This window comes from Megalobrama amblycephala, linkage group LG11 (assembly GCF_018812025.1).
Source record: "Megalobrama amblycephala isolate DHTTF-2021 linkage group LG11, ASM1881202v1, whole genome shotgun sequence".
Taxonomy (NCBI): domain Eukaryota; kingdom Metazoa; phylum Chordata; class Actinopteri; order Cypriniformes; family Xenocyprididae; genus Megalobrama; species Megalobrama amblycephala.
In genome coordinates this window covers 22323514-22343360 of record NC_063054.1, presented here as the reverse complement: position 1 = coordinate 22343360, position 19847 = coordinate 22323514, and the positions used below count along the sequence as shown (strand labels likewise).

The 19847-nt window shown below is 38.3% G+C and overlaps 1 protein-coding gene across 2 annotated transcripts in view; it reads left to right on the top strand.

Annotated features, from left to right (window-relative positions):
* mdn1 (midasin AAA ATPase 1) overlaps positions 1–19847 on the top strand; it is a 65212-nt gene that overhangs the window by 10524 nt on the left and 34841 nt on the right. For both annotated transcript variants that reach the window (XM_048206751.1, XM_048206750.1), the window contains exons 17-44: positions 1703–1806; positions 1903–2047; positions 2764–2860; positions 3014–3127; positions 4479–4626; positions 5344–5451; positions 5574–5725; positions 6475–6653; positions 7041–7249; positions 7459–7605; positions 7696–7837; positions 10524–10658; positions 11086–11224; positions 11761–11899; positions 11973–12103; positions 12379–12517; positions 12679–12808; positions 13019–13276; positions 13998–14195; positions 14353–14561; positions 15080–15202; positions 15336–15533; positions 15695–15802; positions 15935–16123; positions 16215–16304; positions 17328–17591; positions 17666–17930; positions 18297–18456. In XM_048206751.1, the coding sequence (XP_048062708.1) occupies positions 1703–1806; positions 1903–2047; positions 2764–2860; positions 3014–3127; positions 4479–4626; positions 5344–5451; positions 5574–5725; positions 6475–6653; positions 7041–7249; positions 7459–7605; positions 7696–7837; positions 10524–10658; positions 11086–11224; positions 11761–11899; positions 11973–12103; positions 12379–12517; positions 12679–12808; positions 13019–13276; positions 13998–14195; positions 14353–14561; positions 15080–15202; positions 15336–15533; positions 15695–15802; positions 15935–16123; positions 16215–16304; positions 17328–17591; positions 17666–17930; positions 18297–18456 (4420 nt within the window). The remainder of the gene's footprint in view (positions 1–1702; positions 1807–1902; positions 2048–2763; positions 2861–3013; positions 3128–4478; positions 4627–5343; positions 5452–5573; positions 5726–6474; positions 6654–7040; positions 7250–7458; positions 7606–7695; positions 7838–10523; positions 10659–11085; positions 11225–11760; positions 11900–11972; positions 12104–12378; positions 12518–12678; positions 12809–13018; positions 13277–13997; positions 14196–14352; positions 14562–15079; positions 15203–15335; positions 15534–15694; positions 15803–15934; positions 16124–16214; positions 16305–17327; positions 17592–17665; positions 17931–18296; positions 18457–19847) is intronic.

The following is a 19847-nucleotide window of genomic DNA, read 5'->3' as shown; positions in this document are numbered from 1 at the left end:
TTTACTGCAGAATTCTTACATACTGCACCTTTAATGCACAGATGGCTGTGGATTATACCGCTTATACCATCGTCATTTGCCATCACTGACAAATTTAAGCTTGGATAAAATTAAGTTATTTTCGTCAGTTACGACTCGTTAGATCTAGAATTCTGCTCTCTTTAAATCAGACACAGAGTTAAAGTATGCAGTAAGATTACAATTATTTGAGTGAATTATTTGAATTGTCAAGAGAGCAAGAGTTTGTAGGTGTGTCAGTTACCTGCGTCTGTGCAGTGTCTCTACTATTCAATTGTATTCACATTTATTTGTATAGCGCTTTTCATGATACATATCGTTTCAAAGCAGCTTTACAGGAAATGCATGTAAACATTACAATTTAGAGTGTATCTGAGTATCTGTTATCAGAGGGGACTGTGTCCAAATTATGTAATTTCAGAAATGTACATATACAAATCATGCAGTTATCTAATAATGTATTAAAGGTGCCCAAGAATGCTTTTTGTGTCTGTGAAGTTTCAGCTCAAAATACCCCATAGATTTTTTTAAATAATTTTTTTTAACTGCCTATTTTGGGGCATCATTAACTATGCACTGATTTTTTTCAGTGCGCCGCCCCTTTAATTCGCGTGCTCCCTGCCACACGAGCTCTCGATTATATTACAGCACATTTACAAAGTTCACAAAGCTAATATAACCCTCAAATGGATCTTTACAATATGTTCGTCATGCATGCTGTATGCATGCTTCGAATTATGTGAGTAAAGTATTTATTTTGATGTTTATATTTGATTCTCTATGAGTTTGAGGCTGTGCTCCATGGCTAACGGCTAATGCTACACTGTTGGAGAGATTTATAAAGAATGAAGTTGTGTTTATGAATTATACAGACTGCAAGTGTTTAAAAATGAAAATAGCGACGGCTCTTGTCTCCGTGAATACAGTAAGAAACGATGGTAACTTTAAACACATTTAACAGTACATTAGCAACATGCTAACGAAACATTTAGAAAGACAATTTACAAATATCATGCTATCATGGATCATGTCAGTTATTATTGCTCCATCTGCCATTTTCGCTGTTGTTCTTGCTTGCTTACCTAGTCTGTTGATTCACCTGTGCAGATCCAGACGTTACTGGCTGCCCTTGTCTAATGCCTTTCATAATGTTGGGAACATGGGCTGGCATATGCAAATATTGGGGCGTACACCCCAACTGTTACATAACAGTTGGTGTTATGTTGACATCCGCGTGTTTTCCGGAAGTCTTTTAAACAAATGAGATTTACATAAGAAAGAGAAAGCAATGGAGTTTGAAACTCAATGTATGTCTTTTCCATGAACTGAACTCTTGTTATTTAACTATGCCAAGGTAAATTCAAATTTTGAATCTAGGGCACCACCTAACAGTGAAGTTTACCACCTTGTTGCTGAGAAATATAATGTAGCAAAGCTATTTTATTGATAAAAGTTGTTTTGATTTTAATATAGAACATTTTGACATTAACATAGAACAGTGATTAAACTGATTGGAACTACCTGTGCATTACATAGTTTGAACACATACAGTATCTTCCAGCCAATCAGAATCGAGTATTCAGACAGACCATGGTATAAATAAGGTTATTAAAACTTTTAAAGAATGTACTGCATGTATTTCAATGTTTTTTTTCTGTCTTTTTCTTTGTGTTTTTCCTCATAGCTGCCTTGCTGCAGGAGCAGTGGGAGGCTTTGGCTCTGAAACTCAGTCAGACGCAGGAACAGATTCGGGCCTGTGAATCCGCTTTGGTCTTTGCTTTTGTAGAGGTAATTGCTGCTCTTCCCAACTTGTCTTCACCTCTTCCTTTCTCTTCTCTCTCTTGTTATCTCCTGTATGTTGTGACTGACTGTGTGTCTGCACAGGGAACTTTAGCCCAGGCTGTGAAAAAAGGCGAATGGATTCTGTTGGATGAGATTAATCTGGCTGCTGCAGAGACACTGGAGTGTCTGAGTGGTTTGCTGGAGGGAAGCGCTGGGTCACTAGTGTTGCTTGACCGAGGCGATACGGGTGAGTCCTCCATAAAGTGCTAATTTTTGCTATTTTAAAGATGTGGCTATTTTACAGTGGTATGAATGGTAATTATGTGCACTAGTAGTACCTTGTTTAAACCCAGGCTGCTTTAGGGGGGTTGTAGTAAGGGTATTTGTGAAACACTTTGGATAAAATACAATACATTTTAGCTAGTTGTAATTAGTTGATTGGACAAAGTCAAGTTTAATTGGCTAAAAAGATTTTTTAAATGTATTGAAAGAAGTCTCATATGCTCTGTAAGGCTGCATTTATTTGCTCAAAAAAGCAGTAAAACAGTAATATTATGAAATATTATTACAGTTTAAAAAAAACTGTTTTCTATTTGAATACATTTTAAAATGTGATGGCAAAGCTGAATTTTCAGCATCATTACTCCAGTCTTCAGTGTCACATGATCCTTCAGAATTTGTTCTAATATGCTGATTTGCTGCTCAAGAAACATTTCTTATTATTATCAATATTGAACCCTGATACCCTGATTTTTGTTTCAGGGTTGTTTAATGAATAAAAGTTTCAAAAGAACAGCATTATCTTACTATTATTTGTCTTGTAGTGTACTTTAGAAATATATAAATGTGCTTGATGCTACTATTTATTCCCATAAGTGTTGCAGTTGATTAATGGTTTTATGTGAGTGCCACATCATGTATTCTGAGGTAACTTTACTGTTTTCATGATGTCATTCTGTGTAGAGCCTCTGGTTCGTCACCCAGACTTCCGTCTGTTTGCCTGCATGAACCCAGCCACTGACGTAGGCAAGAGGAACTTGCCACTGGGCATTAGAAACCGGTAAGAGGGGCATGAACTCCAGGCGAACTGACTTCAATAAAATGTACTGTTTTGTAAATGTCTTGCTGGTTTGTTTGCAGATACTATATGTAATGCAGTGACATTTATACATTTTTATAGAAGGGAACACATGTTTTTGTGTTTATGTATCAGGTTCACAGAGTTGTATGTGGAGGAGCTAGAGAGTGAGAGTGATTTACGAATCCTGGTCTCTGACTACCTCAAAGGCCTTAACCTGTCCAGAGGAATCATCCATGGAATCATCAGGTTTGTCCACAGTTCTTTTGTAGGTCTCCATTACATCCATAACAGCAGATACACTGAAAAAAAACTGGAGTATGATTTATTTGAAAAAAGCTTGGCAACAATTTTCACTCCGTAACTGCTTGTAAATTTCATGAATAATTACAAAGTAACAGCAAGTAACATATTGAATTAAAAGTGAAATTTTGAAGTAGAAATACTAAATTAGTATGTTCTTGTAAAACATAATCCAATAATCTTTTTTTCCCCATTTTAGTGTATTATGAAAAAAAAAAAAACTGGTAGCCAATAGCACAACCATTATAAAACAAATTCACATTTCTTGATAATATTAAGGATGTTTCAGATGTTACGCCGGTTTCACACCGCAAGCGTGAGCGGCGTGTGAGCAGCGCATATTTTTTTCGCCGTGCATGTTAACCAATGTCGCGTGAGCAGCAGTGAAGCGGGTGTTTCGCCGTTGAGTCCATTTTCTCAATTAAAGTGAAAGCACACTTTTGATGGACAAAATAAATACAATTTCACACAAAAAGTGTTCAAAATGTACAGTATAAGCATGTCTAGTGTGTTTTAACAAGAATTTGAGTATGACAGAAAAGAAAATTAAGAATCAAAAATATTTATAGAAGATTTACCCATTTAAACTGGTTTTTAATTATTCAGTTTGGGTTCAAGTGTGGTGTATTATAAAAAACTAAAGTAAACTAGCCAGAAAATATGATATATAAACATTATTTTAGTTATTACACAGACAGATATATAGCCTGCAGCATACCCAAATCAAACCCGAGTTTGCTGACTTTTTTCACCGAGTTTGCTGTCTTGTAAACATGCATGAGGCAGATGATATGAAACACAAAGCTTATTTCATTTGTGTGCAGCAATGGATGAAACAAGGCTTTCATGGCCTCCATCAAATGTTGTATACCTCCCCATGTTAATAAACTTTCAAGACTATCAAGTTTATAAATGACCAACTTATAAAAACAAATTTATAGCTCTTTGTAAAGAAATGCTCACTTTATATGTAGCTTCAAGCCGCTGCTGTGATACTGTACAAACGCTTCCAGTGAATATTCGCACGTCTCTGCAGCTACGATGTAGTTGCGCTCATGCGCTGCTCACACGCTGCTCATGCGCCGCTCAAGCTTGCAGTGTGAAACGGGTGTTCGGTGTGATATTGCTTTTTTTACTTTAACAATTGTATGTTGCTTAGCATAAAAAGCATAAAATGCCACATACAGAGTACATCCCTTGTGTTGCAACCTTTGGTTAGGTGCTGTACAAAAACACAATTGTGATGTTCTTCTGTGTTGTTCTTTTTTTAACAAAATTTTCCCTTTTTTCCTACCAGTTTTTATTTGGCAGTTCGTAAGGAGGCTAACGCTCGACTAGTTGACGGTACGGGGCACAAGCCCCACTACAGTTTGCGTACTCTGTGCCGAGCTCTGAAGTACGTAGCCTCTGACCCTTGCCACAATATCCAACGATCCCTCTATGAGGTAATGTGATTGTCCTCGTCATAGTTTCTGCCAGACTGTATTGTTAGTGTCCTGAGGGTCCAAAACATAGCGAGTAAAAGGTTAAAATGTTACATGTAGCCATATTGAAGTGACATTTGTCTGTTCATGTAAAGGCACATGAAGTTGACAGTCAGTGAGCATGGATGTTTTACAATGTGCCTACGGTGGAAGTAAGCAGCATGACATAACAAACTAGCTGTGTCACTCTTCCGTCACTATGAATACTGCTGAATACACTGCAGAGTGCAATGTTGCTACGCTTGCAATCTAGACAGCTTGATTGATTATAATTGAGCAATCTAGTTTTGTCGCGTCACAACACACCGCTCTCGTCTGATGTAGATTGTATATCAAAGACTCATCGCCACTGTGTTTTCCACAGTGCAGTGTACATCATAAAAAAGCTCTACAAAGTACACTGTATTTTTGAGTTCACACAACAAACTAACTTGTTTATTTACTATCTGTCCGCACCATATGGGTTTCAGTCTCTCCTGGTCATGCATTTGCTCTCATATTTTTCTATAGCTCATCAGGGCCTACTTTCATGTTTTCTGTAGCTCATCAGGGCCCTCTACTGGTCTGGGGCCCTCGACAAATACCCAGTGTTTATTTATTTACTGACAGTGTGTTGTGTAAAGAAATTAAAAACAAACTGTTAAGTATTTTTATGGAGATGTTTAATATCTTCTGCAGGGTTTCTGCCTGAGTTTTCTCACTCAGCTGGATCGCAGCTCTCACCCCGTTGTGCAGAAAATGGTGTGTCAGTACATACTAGGAGGAAATGTGAAATGTCTGAAACAGGTAATCCGTTCAGAGCTTCAGTGAGACAATTTGATCCATTCTAATGTTTGTTTGAATGGATAGACTGTAAACTGGTTAGAAATGTTCTTTGCCAGAAAAATGATCCTCTCTTCTCTCTTCAGCCAATCCCTCAGCCAAAGGACCGAGTGTGTGTACAGATAGAGGAGTACTGGCTGAGTCGGGGTGACATGGAGCCTACTGTGGACCCCACTTACATCCTCACGCCCTCCGTCAAGCTCAACCTAAAAGATCTGGCACGGGTGGTCGCCGCCGGGTAGGAAAACCCACCGCTAATATGTGCCCTGCGATGTTCCGTAGATCAATCCCTCTGTCGATACATATTATATATGCAGCGTTTCTATGTTGATTTGTGGGATTGTGCGTAACTATCGTAAGAGATTTGATTTGCTTTTAGTTTATGGGGCAGTATTGTTATAGCGATTGATTTTGTTTGTCTGTTTTGGTACCATTGGCCTGGGACTGTTCAGACCTGGTGATCAATTGATCTCTGCATCTATAAAGTGGTGATTTCGGGACTTTATGGGCATCAGCCTTTTCACATCAGCGTTTTTGTGTACCTTCATTGGCCAAATAACAGAAACCCTACATTTCGATATTTCTATTTTGCTCATAATTCTTTATTTGTTAACTAGTTGTCAACAATCTGTGTACTGGTTACACAATATTTACTCACTCTACACACCTAGATGACAAATAAAAAATTTACTCCAAAGTTTAGGCTTCTGTCAAACTTGCACAGGTACATTATTTCTCAAAATGAGAAATATCGCCCAAATAATTAGCCTGACTAATACATTGGTCTTTGCCGCCCACAATCCAACTGGGCTCGATATATGTTTATATGTGTACTTGTCGTTATTTTCCCTCCATCCATCTTTAGTCCTTTTAGTTCTTTTCATGTTCATTACATACTAGGAATCATTTTCATATCTTAGACTTTTCACCTTTACAAGTCTTACATGTTTTCTTTCCTCTCTTCTTGTGTGTTGTTTCTGTGATTAGCATCCATCCAGTGCTCATTCAGGGGGAAACTTCTGTAGGAAAGACGAGTCTGATAAAATGGCTTTCAGCTTCCACAGGAAACCAGTGTGTGCGAATCAATAACCATGAGCACACAGATATCCAGGAGTACATTGGGTGCTACTCCTCTGATGAGCATGGCAAACTTGTCTTCAAAGAAGGTAAAGAGCCTTTAGTGCATATATCAGGATGGAATGTATGTATATGAATCTTTTATGATGCTTAGATTGCAAAGCCATTAAAATAATCATTAGTTATGTAATGCATATGTAAATAAATACATGAATATGGTGCTAAATGCATGTTTTTATAGGCCAGATTTAAAATGAAACTCTCAGGGGGTCACTGCTCCTTCCTTAGTCTGAAAAAATTGAAGACCCTTGACTTATGTCAATGATATTAATGAATTCTAAACATTCATTGCCATATCAGATGGTAATCTTAAATCGTTGTCTCTCTTTATGTGTAGTTGTGTGTTCGATTGACCCTCTGTTTATGTTTATGTCATGTTTTCATGTAAACAACATGCATGTTTTTTCCCCCTGAAGGCGTGCTGATCGATGCCATGCGGAAAGGTTATTGGATAATTCTAGATGAATTGAACCTTGCCCCCACCGATGTCCTCGAGGCACTGAATAGATTGCTGGATGACAACCGGGAGCTCTTCATCGCCGAGACACAGGAAGTGGTCAAAGCCCACCCCAGATTCATGCTCTTTGCCACCCAGAATCCTCCTGGGCTCTACGGGGGCAGAAAGGTTTCTTGAATAAATTTTAAAAACCATCACCTGTGTGTTAAGCATGCTTGCCTTCTTAACCTCTTGCAAACTGTAACCTGCAACAATAGTGCCATTCGGGAACTAATTTTTAGATAGGTGGGCGGTGGTGATGTTTTGGTTCTGACATCACTACTCAAGAAAGGGCTCTTGAATATTAATGCACTAAACTTGTCTTTCATTTTGTGTAGGTTCTGTCTCGAGCATTCAGAAACCGATTTGTGGAGCTACATTTTGATGAGCTTCCCAGTTCGGAGCTTGAGAACATTCTCCATCAGCGCTGCAGTCTGCCTCCTTCCTACTGCTCTAAACTCATCAAAGTCATGCAGAACTTGCAGGTGTGCATCTCATTTTGTTGTATCAGTGTATAAGATTCAATTTTGAGAAATCCATGATTGTATTTTTTGATATGGTGGTATTTGTGTTAGTCTTTACGTAGAGGATCCAGTGTGTTTGCTGGGAAACATGGATACATTACCCTGAGAGATCTGTTCCGCTGGGCTGAACGCTATAGTCTGGAGGAGCAGAGTGACACCTCGCGTGATTGGCTACAGCATTTGGCTGATGACGGTAATATCTAGTGACAAACCTTTGACCCCTGTGGAGTAGAAAATTAAAATATGCACAGTATTATTCAAAGGTTTATTGTCTGTAAGATTTTTTTTTTAAATGTTTTTGTTATCTCTCTTAAAGGGATAGTTCACCCAAAAATGAAAATTTGATGTTTATCTGCTTACCCCCAGCGCATCCAAGATGTAGGTGACTTTGTTTCTTCAGTAGAACACAAATGATGATTTTTAACTCCAACCGTTGCCTTCTGTCAGTCAAATAATGCGTGTCAATAGAAACTCCATCTATAAGAGTCAAAAAAACACGCATAGACAAATCCAAATTAAACCCTGCAGCTTGTGACGATACATCGATGTCCTAAGACACGAAACGATCGGTCTGTGCGAGAAACCGAACAGTATTTATATCATTTTTTACCTCTAAAACACCACTATGTCCAACTGCGTTCAGCACTCACTTAGTGAGTTATGATCGCGCTTTGACAACGGAAGTGATGTCTCGCTCTCATTGAAGTATAAGCGCGAGACATCACTGCCGTTGTCAGAGCGTGACCAGAACTCACTAAGCGAATGCTGAACGCAGTTGGACATAGTGGTGTATTAGAGGTAAAAAAAATAATATAAATACTGTTCGGTTTCTCGCACAAACTGATCGTTTCGTGTCTTAGGACATCAATGAGTCGTCACGAGCCGCAGGGTTTAATCTGGATTTGTCTATGCGTGTTTTTTCAACTCTTATTAATAGAGTTCCCATTCACTCGCATTATTTGACTGACAGACAGCAACGGTTGCAGTTAAAAATCATCATTTGTGTTCTACTGAAGAAACAAAGTCACCTACATCTTGGATGCCCTGGGGGTAAGCAGATAAACATCAAATTTTCATTTTTGGGTGAACTATCCCTTTAAGCTCACCAAGTAAAATACAGTAAAAATAGTAATATTGTGAAATATCTAGGGGTGACCCTGAATAGTCGACGATTCGAATCTTCGATAGGAGGAGCCTGATTCGACTACCAATCTCACAGTCGAATCGTCGCAGAGGTGTTATGAGAAGAGATATGGGGGCGTTCAATATCTGATTTTACATAGACATACCGGTTCTTTCCCAATAGGTTAATATACAGCTTATTATGTTAATACTATAAATAAAAATGTGCAAAGAAAGAAGCTTTTAATAAATATTTTTAATGTGCGTGAATAAATCCAACCTGTGACAACGAGCTGACTATAGCGCACTATTTGAAAAGACTCAAACGGACACAGGCAGATCACGTGAAAGACTGGATTTTTCTCTCTCAGTCAGGTAGGGTAGCTACAAGTGATTTCAAACTATTTCAGCCGCTTGTAATTTGATTTTTGGATGCTGTAAATGTTTAGCTAAAAAGACTGCCACTCCAGTTTAGCGTTTATTGTCTCTGCAGTTAAAAAGACAAAGTTGACAATTCTAGCTATACTTTTGTTATTTTAATAATTTCTTTAATTTTAATTTATTTATTGATCACTCTGGGTTATTTAATTTAACTATTTCTGGCTTGTGTTTTGAATATATGTTCCCCTGCACTTCAGGCATTTAGCATTTTTTTAATTAGGCTATTTTAATGTATTAGAACGGTATATTCTGTTCTAATTCAATTCTGTAAATTAATATTTGATTAAAAAAAAAATGTTTTTTATTAAATTATTATTATTTTTTATTTTTTGGGGTTTTTGGTGCATCAATGTTGCGCTGTAGATTAGTTAAAGCTTGCTCGCACAGACAATTTAGCCGATGTAATTTGATTTGCCGACATATGAAATGTATATCTGTCTGCAGTGTGGCCTTTCTGCAGTTATTAATATATATATTATAAAGTTTATTGATCCAAAATGTTTTTATTCATTTTCTTCTATATCTTTGAGAGTGTTCTGTACATCGTGGCTGAATGTTTATCCACATTGCCTTTCATTTGTTTAAAAAATATAAAATCATTGTCAGTTTCGTCTATCACTTGACAGGCAGTCGGTTTATAGAAAGATGTTTCTCTGTGCTGTGTGCGAAAGAAAATAAAGCCGCAGGTAGACTATAGCCAGGCCTTACTTCATTTTCCGTGTCCCGCTCCATCTCGTGCACAGTTCAGCGTGCACGTGAACCTTTCAAAGTCCGTGCGCACTCTCTAGTGGACCACACCCCCTCCCCCTTTATGATTCGACTATCAGTCGAATATAGGCAATCTGATTCGAATCGGATTCGACTATGTAAATCTGTAGTCGAGGACACCCCTAGAAATATCATGTTTCAAAATGACTTCTTTCTCTTTTAATATATTTAAAAATGTCATTTATTCCTGTGATAGCAAAGCTGAATTTTCAGCATCATTACTCAAGTCTTTAATATCATATAATCCTTCAGAAATCATTTTAATATGCTGATTTTGTGCTCAAGAAACATTTCTTATTATTATCAATGTTGAAAACAGTTGTGCTGTTTTCTATATATATTTCTATATTTTTGTTAAAGAATATAAAAGTCTTTACTGTCACTTTTGATCAATTCTATGCATCCTTGCTAAATAAAAGGATTAATTTCTTTTAAAAAAAATTCTTAGTGAGCTCAAACTTTCAAATGGTAGTTTATGGAAAGATATACTTTTTTTTTTTGTTATACTTCATTTCAAAATGTAATAGTCATTATGTTCACTCTTTCAGGCTATATGCTGTTGGCCGGCCGTGTCAGGAAGCCAGAGGAAGCACTGACCATCCAGAACATCCTGGAGAAGCACTTTAAAAGGACGGTGAACCCAGATGCTCTTTTCTCTGAGGCTCAGGTCACCACTCAGTTCAGTGAGTTTATAAGCACAAACACAGTTTGACTACAGAAGCACACCGCATTCTGACATCAGGTCGATGACTTTCAATTAGGAATGTTGTCTCACTTGTTGTTCCATTGCATTATCACATAAACAAATACCAGTAGCACTGCAATTTAATGACAGTCCCTTAGTAAGTCATCTTAGCAACTCCCTGCATGTGCTTTTATAATACAGTTTTTGATTGTGAGTTTATCGATTGTATATTGTGATGTTCTTTTCCTTCTATGCAGATAAGTTAAGATGGCACAATCTTTTCCATGAAATGTAGAATTCTTGATTTTGAGACTTTACTAAAGATCTGTTTGATTTAGCTCACTATATAACTAATGGCCAGATTGATTGTTTTGGCTGGCACAGTTTGGTATATTGATGGTTGTTGATGGCTTGGCACTTGGCAGGCCCTTTTGTGGACAGCATTGCGGGTGTCCCTGAAGAGTTCGGTCATGTGGTGTGGACCCAGGGCATGAGGAGACTGGCTGTACTAGTGGGAAGAGCGCTTCATTTTGGAGAGTCTGTCCTACTTGTCGGAGACACGGGGTAAGCTGTGATACGATCCTCAGTTGAACCTGAATGAGAGGGTTACAAAATATGACCTTATACTATTTTGTAGTAGATGTATGGAAATGAAGATGAAAGGCTTCTTTATTTGAGTATTAATCAAATCTAGATGGTTGTTAGAAATAATTTAAGCATTTTCAATGTTAATTTTAAAGATTTAGTGAATCCAAAATTAGTTTTGTAGCTTGTAGTACATGTCTGTTAACTTTGACAATTTTTAAAGTTAGCAAAAATGAACATTTATTAGACTTGTGTACAGTCGAAAAAAAAAAAAAAAATATGATGTTGCGCTTGACACATCCAATTTTGTTTCAATAAAGTTCTGCACTACGCTGATTAGCAATAACTAGTAGCCACACCCCTGTTTCAACAGGAAATAGAACTTTCTATTCAGCAGGAAATATGTCAGCACAGGAAACAAAATTAGCCTTTAAAAACTTAATCTGTTATTCGTAAATAATTAATGAGATAACAGAAGCTCAGTTGGTTCACATGTTCCTCCTCCTCTTCTCCAGATGTGGTAAAACCACCATCTGCCAGCTGTTTGCCGCACTATCCGGTCAGAAGTTCTTCTCCCTGAACTGCCACTTGCATATGGAGACGTCCGACTTTCTGGGAGGCCTCCGACCCGTCCGTCACACAGGAACCCAACAGGTAATATTCAGATTTTTTTCAAATTATTGATAAAAAAAAAATTGTCATTTTATATAAATGTAATATATTTCAGGCTGATGCGGAGGATGGCCGTCTGTTTGAGTGGCATGATGGACCACTGGTCCTGGCGATGAAACAGGATGGCGTGTTTCTGATGGATGAGATCTCGTTGGCAGATGACTCGGTGCTGGAAAGACTCAACAGGTGTGTATTTACACTCCACATTTTTCTGTTCTCATTGACGGATTGTTTTTTCAATTCAAGTCTTTTTCAGTTCAGTTCTGCTTAGGAAATTCAAAAACAGGCCTGTATGTACTTGTTTACTTTCTCTCTTTGTAAAATAAATTGAAATTGTTCCCTGGATTTGCAACTTCTGCTCCACAACAGAACAAAACAAAAAATGAATCACCCAACCTCTGTACAGTACTGATATTTGCACATCTGATGTGATCATGTGACTGTCTATGTGTCCTGTGCAGCGTGTTGGAGACTGAAAAATCTTTGGTGCTGGCAGAGAAAGGCAGCGGTGATGATGATGATGTTGAGCTGATCATTGCTGGGAAGAAGTTCCGACTTGTCGCCACCATGAACCCTGGAGGTGACTTTGGAAAGAAAGAGGTCAGTACATGGAGAATTAGCTTGGCTGAAGAATATTATGTTGAGGTTATAAAATAGCCAGAGGTTGCTTTCTTTAAAGATTAGTAGTAATAGTTCAATAAATTATGTTTGCACGGAAGAAACAAGCAACTAGTGGTACTGATGTGTTTGCATATGTACAGCTGTCTCCAGCACTCAGGAACAGGTTCACAGAGATTTGGTGCCCCCAGAACAACAGCCGTAATGATCTAATGCAGATCATCCAACACAACCTGCGGCCCGGACTATCTCTGGACCAGCATGACCACCAAGGTGAGTCGCTCTACACAGAGCAACCAATTATAACAAGCCTTATTCCCACCTTTTGGAATATTCAAATCTGATTGGTCAGTAGCAGAATTCTACAGCCAAATATCTTTGTATAATTACCACTAAACTGTAGAGATTTTCATTGTCCTTGGCAGCCAATCTCCTTTACTGTTCTAGTCTCCTGTCATTGCCATTCCTCTCGTCCCATCCCAGGTAAAGACATAGCAGATCTCATGTTGGACTTCATCGACTGGCTGACCAATCAGGAGTTTGGTCGGCGGTGTATTCTAAGCGTGCGAGACATTCTGTCATGGGTGAACTTCATGAACACGGTATGTGAGAGGGACGAGGATGGCTTCATGACCATGGGGGAGCTGGAGGAGGAGGAGCCAGAATGGGACTTGAGATTGGACACTGTAACAGCATTTATTCATGCTGCATGCCTTGTGTACGTGGACGGAATCGGCTCAGGTGGGAGAAAAAAGACTTTCAAACAGCTTTTTTGCATGTTTTGGTACTCATTTACTACCAAAAGGAGTAAGACAGGCTTTAAAGGACTGTCTTGCTCCTTTTAAGTTTTTATGCTTCTATAAAATCCTTTGTAGCTGTTATTGACACTAGTGAAGGCTTTTACGAAATTAAACGAAAGCCATATACACTGCCATTCAAAAGTTTGGGGTCTGTAAGATTTTTTTAAATGTTTTTAAAAGAAGTCTTGTGCTTAGGCTTGTAAAATTATATTACAATTTAAAAGAAATGTTTTTTAACATATTTAAAATGGAACTTATTTCTGTGATGAAACAACAGCCATTCTCCAGTCTTCAGTGTCACATGATCCTTCAGAAATCATTCTAATATGTAGGTTATCAATGTTGAAAACAGTTGTGCTGCTTAATATTTTTTGTAAACCATGAAACATTATTTTCAGGAGTTTTTGAGGAATAGAAAGTTCAAAAGAAAAGCATTTATTTAAAATAGAAATTTTTTGTAACATTATAAATGTCTTTACTGTCACTTTTGATCAATTTAAAGCATCCTTGTTGAATAAAACTATTAATTTCATTTAAAAAGAAGGAAACATGACCCCAAACTTTTGAACAGTAGAGTATGTATTTCATTGTTGCATTTACAGATCCAATATCCCTTCCCATACTTTATTTCTGTGATCTAAATTTTTTCTTCTTGGTACCAGGAACCACAGTGTCGGCAGCAGAGAATGCCCTGGTGGCACGGAAGGCAAGTCTGGAATACCTGGAGAAGAGACTGAGCAGAATTACAGAGCTGGATGAGGAGATGCAAGACGCACTCCGAGTCTACGACACCAGCATCCCCAGAGAGCCCCAGTGGGGCGAAGACTTCTTTGGCATTGATCCCTTCTACATTGCTGCAGGTGAAGACTCTACCAAAATATAAAACAAATATTTTATATTTTAACATTTATGTCAAGGTTTAGTCTCTAGGTGTTGTTGGCAATTATTGTTATCAAATCATTTGTCAGATATGCCTTTTGGGTTTTGATTGCTGGATTTGGTCTGATCTTCCCACAGGTCCTGAGAGTGAGGGAAGGAGTCTGTCGGACTATGCTTTGAGTGCGGGCACCACTGCAGTGAATGCTCAGCGGTTACTGCGGGCACTGAAGCTTCAGAGACCCATACTGCTCGAGGGCTCACCTGGAGTGGGCAAGACCAGCCTGGTCACTGCCCTTGCCAAGGCCTCTGGGAACCATCTTGTCAGGATCAACCTGTCTGAACAAACTGTATGTCAAAGAAACGTAGAGTTTTGCTTTAGTAGAACCTTACTCTACTGTAGAACACAAATTGATTTTTGATAACTATCCCCAATACAACGACACCCTTTTATTTTTATTGATTGATTGATTGATAGGAAAAAAATCATTGTTATATACACTAACCTTCAAAAGTTTGGAGACCTTTTAAAGAAATTAATACTTTTATTCAGCAAGGATGCATTAAATTGATCAAAAGTTACAGTGAAGACATTTGTAATGTTACAGAATTTTTTTTATTATTTTTTTATAAATGGCTGCTGAAAATTCAGCTTTGCAATCACAGTTACATTTTAAAATACTTTAAAATAGATTAATTGCAAAAATATTTAATAATATTACTGTTTATACTGTATTTCTCATTATTTAATGCTGCCTTGGTGAGCATAAGTAAAAATTTTACAGACCACTCTTTTGAATGTTAGTGTATATGCAATAGTGCATAATTTCAAAGATGATTTTAATCATGCTGTATCCTCTCTGCACAGGACGTAACGGATCTGTTTGGGACAGATCTGCCAGTGGAAGGTGGGAAAGGAGGGGAGTTTGCATGGCGTGATGGTCCTCTACTTGCTGGGCTGAAGGCTGGACATTGGATCGTCCTAGATGAGGTACAGAGGAATGGCTGTCTTTTGTAGCTCTATGCCAGTTCAGTGTAATAAAATAAATGTTTGAGTCTTGAACATTTTCAGTCAGAAATGATAATTATATTATTTTTGACCAATGTTTTTCCTTTTTTTGCAGCTGAATCTGGCCTCTCAGTCAGTGCTGGAAGGTCTTAACGCTTGCTTTGACCATCGTGCTGAGATCTACATCCCTGAGCTGGGCATGCGCTTCCAGGTTCAACATGAGAAGACCAAGATCTTCGGCTGCCAAAACCCTTTCACACAGGGAGGAGGACGCAAAGGCCTTCCCAAGTCCTTCCTTAACAGATTCACTCAGGTAACTTGGATCTAATGACATTTTTGTCATCTGTATGTTTTCTCTTCTGTCTAAAGAAGAGAATATTATTTTACAATATTTTTCAGTAGTTTGTATTATAACCATGAGTCACACAATAAGAGACCAAAATATAGACAGAAAGCTGTATTTTTCTCATTCAGGTTTATGTGGATTCGCTAACCAATGAAGACATGCAGTTCATTGGTGACTCCATCTTTCCTAACATTGACAATGCTATCATCTCAAAAATGGTGCAGTTTAGCAACCGAGTAAGTGGACGACACTTCCCTTAACTAGTGGTGATCTTCTGTTGCTCTTTCAATTGTCATTTGTAGATATTCCTTTCATCTATCATCTCAAAGGTTTTGATTTTTTTTTTTTTTTTTTTTTTGTTCTCTAAGCTTGTCCAAGAAGTGATGATTGAGAGGAAATGGGGCCAGAGAGGAGGACCATGGGAGTTTAATCTCCGTGACCTGTTCCGTTGGTGTCAGCTGATGCAGACAGACCAATCACCAGGCTTCTTCAACCCTGGGCAGCATGTTGGACTTGTATATGCAGACCGCATGAGGACAGAGGCAGACAAGGCTCAGGTAGCCACACTAATCAAAATACCATTTATCACTCAATATAAGGAGACATGAAGATATTGCTGTTAAACAATAATATATGTTTCGTTCTCAGGTGTTAGCAGTGTTTAGGAAGGTGTTTGGAGAAGACTTTGAGCCTTACATGGGCTCTAGGCAGTTTCATATCACCCCTTTGAACCTGCAGGTTGGTCAGAAATATATAACATAACATAACATAATATAGGTACATTTATTTATGTAGCACATTTCATACACAATAATACAATAAATGCTTTACATTAAAGGGATAGTTCACCCAAAAATGAAAATTTGATGTTTATCTGCTTACCCCCAGCGCATCCAAGATGTAGGTGACTTTGTTTCTTCAGTAGAACACAAATGATGATTTTTAACTGCAACCGTTGCCATCTGTCAGTCAAATAATGGGAGTGAATGGGAACTCCATCTATAAGAGTCAATAAAACATGCACAGACAAATCCAGATTAAACCCTGCGGCTCGTGACGACACATTGATGTCCTAAGACACGAAATGATCGGTTTGTGCGAGAAACCGAACAGTATTTATATCATTTTTTACCTCTAATACACCACTATGTCCAACTGTGTTCAGCATTCACTTAGTGAGGTCTGATCGCGCTCTGACAACGGCAGTGATGTCTAGCACTCATTGAAGTATAAGCGTGAGACATCACTGCCGTTGTCAGAGCGCGATCAGACCTCACTAAGTGAATGCTGAACACAGTTGGACATAGTGGTGTATTAGAGGTAAAAAATGATATAAATACTGTTCGGTTTCTCGCACAAACCGATCATTTCGTGTCTTAGGACATCAATGTGTCGTCACGAGCCGCAGGGTTTAATTTGGATTTGTCTATGCAAGTTTTTTCGACTCTTATTGTTCGAGTTCCCATTCACTCCCATTATTTGACTGACAGACGGCAACGGTTGCAGTTAAAAATCATCATTTGTGTTCTACTGAAGAAACAAAGTCACCTACATCTTGGATGCGCTGGGGGTAAGCAGATAAACATCAAATTTTCATTTTTTGGGTGAACTATCCTTTTAAAAATGAAAAGAAATCATAAATTTAATCTTTATTTTTTTATTTTAACCCTTAACCTGTAATCTATGATGTAAAATTATATTATAAGACTTAAGAAACATTGGGTGTGAATATATCTCTTTCTTTCTGTCACACATATGCAGTTGGGTTACTCAGTTCTGCAGCGTAGTGGAGGGGCACCTATTGCTCTGGATCCTCCTTTGTCGATTACCCATTATTCTTTGCGCCCTCTGGAGGCACTGATGAAGTGTGTGGAGATGGGGTGGATGGTCATACTGGTGGGTCCCACTGCAAGTGGAAAGAGCAGTTTAGTGCATCTGCTTGCACTGTTAACGGGACACAGACTGAGGGTTATGGCCATGAACAGCGCCATGGACACAACAGAGCTGCTGGGCGGCTTTGAGCAGGTCAGTTGGAAATGACAAGCAAGATGATTGTTTCCCTAACTTGGTGTTATCATTAACCTGGTGTTCTGTTTTAGGTGGACATCATACGGCCATGGCAGCAGGTTTTGGAGAGCATGGACTATGTGGTTGCCATGGTGACCAGGCGAGGCCTGATGTCATTGGATGGGGCAGTGCAGGACACTGAGTTCCTGTTGAGTACGTGGAGCACTTTCCGCCGCTGGCTGCGAGAGGAGGGTCTGGATACCACAGAGGGCATGGTCACATTTGAGGCTTTAAACAAATTGGAGGTCATTATTGTTCTGCTGCACAAACTCAACACTAAACTCAAGGTCTTAACGGGTAAGGACACTACACTACTAAGTATTTTTCCTGTATATGCATTGCAAACTTGAACATTTGGTTTTCTGTGAGTGAACATTTGGTTTTCTTTGAATGTGAATTCTGCTTGTCGACTTGTCAGCCCTGTAAAATTTTTGGCTAACCATGGCAGGTAGCATCAGTAAGAATCTTTTGAAAATTATAATAAAAATTATATTAAAATTATTATATAATTATTTACTATTATTTGAAATTAGAAATGTAAAATTATATTATTTAAATATAAATAAAATGTTTAAATAAATGAAAAAATAATTCTTTATTTTGTGCTTTATAATCCATTTAAAACACTTTGAGTGTGATATAATCTTTGATTGTCCCCTGCAGACATGTCAAAGCTGCAGATGGACTTCACTCTACTGAAGGAGCGTTTGGCTCAGATGCAGGACGGCTGGACTCATGGTGGCTTTGAGTGGCTGGATGGGACATTAGTTCAGGCGCTGCAGGCTGGAGACTGGTTGCTCATGGACAATGTCAACTTCTGCAGGTCAGATGTTTTAAACAGATCTTTCTTAAAATTATTAAAATGCTTAAACACTCTTTTGCTTAAACAAAATCACTTAGTGGATTTGTAGAGACACATTTTAATAAAGAATAATATGACTAATTTAAGTCAAGTCTGTGTTTTAAAGGGGACCTATTATGCCCCATTTTACAAGATGTAAAAGAAGTCTCTGATGTCCCCAGAGTGTGCATGTGAAGTTTTAGCTCAAAATACCCCACAGATAATTTTTTATAGCATATTAAAATTTACACTTTTTCGGGTTGAGGAAAAACATGCCTTTTCAATGTGTGCCCTTTAAATGCAAATGAGCTGCTGCGCTCTGCCTAAGAGGGCGGAGCTTCAAGAGCTGATTCTCTGGTGTCAGGAGTCATTCAGGACACAATGTCAGAAACTGCGATTATATGCTGCACTGAAATTGAACAGGTATAGTTTAGTTCAATTACGGTTATAACTTATATTGTCTTCTTCCACTATATTAGTACAAGCCTTTTGTACCGGACCCCGTCCGAATGATGGCCAAAACTTTACAGATGAGTTTTATGATGTTTATTGTACTTAACTTCACACAAAAGATGAAGTGTCCGTTTTCACTCTAGAAAATCACTGTAAGAGTTTAATAAAACACAGTGCAATTGTGAATTAAAATATTATCCATAAACTCTCTCTCTCTCTCTCTCTCTCCCTTGCATTATCATCAACATACACAGCGAATTACACAAATACTCATTAAAACTAACAGTAAACAAATATATAAAGACCTTATGCCTTTTCAGGTGGTGCTTAATAAACTGGTAAATATTATATCCGTAAATCAACTCTGATGAACTGTAATAAAGTGCTCTCACCTTCATTACTGCCGTATCCAGTATCACTCTGGAGGCTGTAAGCTGGATCACGAACAGTTTACTGATCTATCCTTGAGTAACACATTTTTAGCACAACCTCTGTTTTGTATTGTCCCTTTGTATTGACATTCGTTCACAAAGTCCGGTGTGAAATGATTTGCGCAGACATAAATGAATTTCGGTAGAGTTGAGGGAGCATTTTCTTGGAAAACAAAATTAATCCACCTCGTCTTCAGCGGCTCAGATTTAGGGAGTAAATGGAGAGAGCTATGTGGATTAATCCATCCAGCTGCAGAACACCTAAAACGCTTGGGAGACGTTCTTGTCAGTGGAGTAATGGCGGACTGTGAACTCGCTGTGAACTCACTCAGGGTGGTTCTATGTTAAAACGGCAGTGTCTGTCAACAGTCGTGGGCGGGGCCTATGGCTAATGTGACGTCACACTGCCAGGGATCTGGAAACGGCTTGTTCTGAGACATTGCTTATGATTTATGGGGATTAAAAAAAGGAGTGGTTGGATTTTTATCT